The sequence below is a fragment of the Arachis stenosperma genome, chromosome 10 (genome assembly GCF_014773155.1).
Source record: "Arachis stenosperma cultivar V10309 chromosome 10, arast.V10309.gnm1.PFL2, whole genome shotgun sequence".
Classification (NCBI taxonomy): Eukaryota; Viridiplantae; Streptophyta; class Magnoliopsida; order Fabales; family Fabaceae; genus Arachis; species Arachis stenosperma.
Genome location: NC_080386.1, coordinates 49,944,351 through 49,949,114, shown reverse-complemented (window position 1 = coordinate 49,949,114; position 4,764 = coordinate 49,944,351). Strand labels below are relative to the sequence as shown.

The 4,764-nt window shown below is 33.9% G+C and overlaps 1 protein-coding gene across 1 annotated transcript; it reads right to left on the bottom strand.

The window, feature by feature from the left end:
* Window positions 1-1,384: 1,384 nt before the first annotated feature.
* On the bottom strand, window positions 1,385-4,561 carry LOC130954238 (uncharacterized). The gene is made up of 4 exons (XM_057880969.1): window positions 4,381-4,561; window positions 3,864-4,016; window positions 2,450-2,540; window positions 1,385-1,799 (listed from the first exon to the last, which is right to left on the bottom strand). Exons 1-3 carry the CDS (start codon window positions 4,546-4,548, stop codon window positions 2,532-2,534), a joined length of 330 nt encoding a protein of 109 aa, XP_057736952.1. The 5' UTR covers window positions 4,549-4,561; the 3' UTR covers window positions 1,385-1,799; window positions 2,450-2,531.
* Between the last annotated feature and the right edge of the window lie 203 nt (window positions 4,562-4,764).

Genomic DNA, 4,764 nt, shown 5'->3' with positions numbered 1-4,764 from the left:
TCCGTCTAACTAAAGATCCCCTTTCCAAATCCTTCAAACCTCCCAACCGCCAACAGTAACTTGATATGTAAACACAATTATTACACACAAGGAAATGCACAAGTAGGAAACAGATATGGCAGTTAGACAACTAGCAAGTAAATATGCAGACAATTAGGCATTCCAAACAAATCACATATAATGCATATGATGTATGCCTGTCCTAGTGGCTGATGAGTCTCATCTGTCGGTTATAAAGCCAACCCGACAAGTCCTGGTAGCTAACCATTGGACTGTCCCTCTGTCGTGCATCCCCAACTCGAGTTATCCACAATATAAACACAATTTATATCCAACACCCTCACTGGTGTATATTCACAGGGGCGAGCTCATCCAGAACTTTCACAGTGTCCGGCCACACTTACGATATAGGGTCAGTAGAGTATAGAGTGAGCGCACAGGGTGTGCTAACGCCATCAACAGAATGTCATTCCCAAAGTGTGCATGTGCACACGGCTGTGTGTATGCACAGCTTGCAAACTGTTCATGTCCTGGATCGAGCTGTACGACCCAGGCTGACTGAAGACGAGTCAACTGACCTGTTCAGGCCAGGATTACCCGACCTCTTTACAAAAGAGGTCGGCCAAATTGCTACAGAAGCCCAAAAAGGGCCCAAACAGAGGAAACGACATAAGTCCAAAGGCATCCCAAACACTACTAGAAAATGGATTATTACAGACGGATTTTTGGTTACCAACAAAATTACCGACAGATTTTGTCCCTCAGTAAAAGCCCCGTCGAAAATTATTTACAGACGGATTTTTTTTCCGTCGGAAAATTACCGACGGATTTTTACCAGTTACCGACGAATTTTTCCTCTGTAAATTCTCCCTCTATTTTCTGAACGCGACGAACTTTCTGACATATTTTCTGTCTGTAATCACAGACAGATTTTTAGACGGATTTTTCGTCTGTAATTACAGACGAATTTTCAGACGAATTTTATGTCTGTAATTACAGATGGATTTTTCGTCTGTAATTACAGACGGATTTTTCGTCTGTAATTACAAATAAATTTTCAGACAGATTTTTCGTCTGTAATTTGAATCTTGGAAAATCATCTCACACTCTGAATACAGACAGAAAATTCGTCTGTAAATCTCTCGGTAAAGTAAAATAGAAATTTTTTTAAATTTTTCCATTGCAAAATGAATACTTTAGGTTTATTTTTTAAATTTCCTTCATCAAACACACTGTAAATTGAAAAAAAAGGCCAAAAATTATATAGATAAACATAATATTCATTACATGACACCTATAAAATTGGATGTTATTTTTTAACATCATTGGCCAATATCTCACTATCTCAATAAAAAGATACCCAAAAAAATAAGATGTCCATCCTAATGTTACATGGATCTCTTTCATTAACATTACACTTAACACTTAAAATGGGACAATCTAAAATATTAATGGATAACTAAATTGCATTGGCAGCATCAAGCTCCACATTGATTATGAGCAAATGCTGTAGAGAATCCCACTAACAAATGCATCACCGGCCCCAGTTGTATCAATGGGATTAACTTTAACATCTGCCACCCGGCCTTTGAATTCTTGCGCACACAATCAGTAATGAAACAAGTGCTTATGTCACTCACTCTCAAATGGACTTGGTAGTTAGCTTACCTTGGTGTAATATCTACAACCCTCTGAACCTTGTGTCGCAATTAATAGCTTGAGATTAGGGTGAAAAAGCTTCTTTAATACAACATCATCATCGTTAAGATCATCACCCTCGGTCAAAAATGTAATATCCTCTGCACATACATAAGATAATAACAAAAAAAAGAATGAAAAATGCTTATGGGGCACTTAGTTTTGTTTCTGTTGTTATTTTAGTTGATAAGTTTTTATCATATATTACAAAAGTAAGACCCCTTTGTTTTGTTGAAAGCAAGAAACCCAATAAATAGATACAAATTAAAAATAAAAAAAGAAATCAAAAGAATTAATATTTTATTTTTTATTTAAAAAAGCAGTTACCCAACTGGGCCTTAAATCTCCATAAAGTTTGCAAGATCGCATAGAAGTGGATATGGCTATTCACCAGGAAAGCATCAACTATAGATTACCTAATAAAACAAAAGAAAGGAAGGCAATTTTGAATTTCCAGATTGTTACACAAAAGTGCACATTTATCAATATATGATGAAATCAACAAACATGCAGCCCAAATAAAATTATGGTTTCCTTGAAACAACATCACGGATGAGATTATTCAAAGTTTAAGCAGGTTTTGGGTATATGTTCAACAATAGGGTCATTTTAATACATAGTACGTACACAATGTGGTATACATTTTTAATTTCAACTGATCATAAGTTTAATAAACAATTCTATGATTTTAACTAAGCAGTTGTATTTTAAAAAGAATTAAAATAAAGTGAAAGAAAATGGATTAAAGAACCTGGATAAGAAGTGGAACAAGATCCGGATCACTCATGCAAAGACTAATCCTGTCATCCATTCTCATCTTCGTATCATTAAAACTAAAAAGCCTACAAGATACGGAGATCGGATGTCATCAAATTAACAAACATTTGATGTGCATGTTAGGTCAAACCAACAAATAAGCAAACCATCGAACACTTGGTGTGCATAGCAAAATTCATAGAGGGGAGGGAAGAAGAAAAAGAAATTTATGGTGTTATATTTTGCTTGTCCCTCACAACTCTAACCTGTTTGTTCAGTTATCTGGATTAAACATTTTGCTTTATTGACTGAAATGAAACAGTACAAGTAATTTAAATTGCACAATAATGAGAAAAGAAGTTGACTCCAGAGGAAACTACAATAACCAAACATAATTGAGGTGAAATATCTTAGACACCAAAATTTCAAGTCCTGGCCCCACACTCTCTTTTTTTGTTATTAAGATTGCCAAAAAATAAAAAGAGCACAACTAGCAAGATGACCCCATTAACTTTTAAGATATACTCAAGTTTTCTTGATATGAAGAATGTGAGTTTAAACCTTATTATTAATCATTACACAATAACTTTTATATGTCAATGTTTTAAACTTCAAATTTTAGTTAAGAGCCATGGTAGTGTAATACATCATTAGATACTTATAGATCTCCTTTTGACATATATCGCTTCACTATCATCTCATTTTGTTGGGCATCACGTCCACTAATAATCAAATAGTTCTCATTGCTAATGAACCAATCAAATTTCTCAAACCAGTGAACTTTTCGCATATGTTAAATTATGGCAACACTTTTTTTTCTAAAAAAAATTTTTGAACAAATGAGCAAATTACATAAGTAGTCTTTTATTTAAAGATTAAAAAGAATAGATGAAAATTTGCAAATGCAGTCATATATAAAATGATGATCAAGAAAAGAAAAAAGAAAAAGACTATTAGCTTGGTTGTCATGCAGTTCTACATATTTCTCATTCAGCGATAAAATGGCTATCTTTATCTAAATATTTATTTTATTTATTTTTGGGTTAGACAAAGAAACTAAAGACTACTGAGGCACCCTCTAAAACAATAAAAAGACAGCAAAAAAGAAGAGCCTAATATCATAGATATAGCAAAAAGATAATTTTATTCCATGATCATAGCATGGATTCATTAGCAATAAATAAAAGCAATGGAGAATATTTATTAAGAAAATAAGTTCATCACATAGGAAGAAAAATTAGCAGAGCAGAGGATAAGATCCTCCCTTTTTTTAGAATTAAAAAAGATTGTAAAGTGGCAGAAATTCCTAGTATTATGATCTGGTAACAGCATCTCTCTGATCGTAATCCAATAACTATTTAGCTATATATACAGTAGATTAAAGATATGCAAATCAAATTTATATCAACCTGATTAAGCTGTAGGTGAGTCTTTTTCTCTGCAGCTTTAAACACCTTTTCATGCGCAGTTATAGTCTTTTCCTGTTTGCTCTCTTGCTTTTTCTTCAGTTCATACCATCTCCGAGCATTGGCATGAGCTAAGAGAGCTAAATCAACTTCAACCTTGAAAGCAAACATAATATGGTTACTAATGTCACATATTGAAAAGGGGGGAGGTGGGGTGGAGGAAATCACACATATTCTGAGAAAGAAAATTCAACAAAACCAGATAAATGGTGAAACTGACAACCAAAACTAATGGACCTTAGTGAAAATCTGAGAGTAAAAAATGACTTATTGGCTTAGACATGGTTTATGATTGAACGCGATAATCGTCTAATAATCGAATCCATATAACAGATCTCCCACATAGTGGATAAGACTTTGTTGTTGTTGAATAACAGATCTCACCTAGTACATAACAAGATTGTTCTTGTTATTAGAAATGAATTTCTACTTCAACAAGAAGTGATAAATAAATAAGAACCTTATCTACAGGGAGTGTCTTCTCATCATCATCCATTTTATCAAGATTGTTTGCCAATAGTAAAGTCATGTAGTTTCTCTCAAGATGGAGTTTGTCAATAAGACTAGCAACATGGTTTCCAGCTTTCTTTTCATCTTTCACCATACGTGAAAGGTCATCCCAGTTCATACCCTTTGCAAGAGCTACACGAAGAGCTAATATAGCAGCATCCACATCTTCTAAGTTGTATTCTATCAATTCTGCCATTTTAACACAGTGATCAGCTTCTTTCCTCAATGTGTGCACTTGATTTTCCTACACAGGGAAATGATAGATATAATTGTTTTACATGCTGGCACCATCAATGAAATCAATAATACTTGAACAGCAAGTTTTTTATTCACT

Excerpts from the sequence above, each read along its gene's own strand:
- LOC130954238 (XM_057880969.1), bottom strand. The coding sequence starts at position 4,548 with ATGAACTGGGATGACCTTTCACGTATGGTGAAAGATGAAAAGAAAGCT. Across the intron at positions 4,017-4,380 it reads AGACACTCCCTGTAGATAAG|GTTGAAGTTGATTTAGCTCT; the intron begins GTTCTTATTTAT and ends TTTGCTTTCAAG.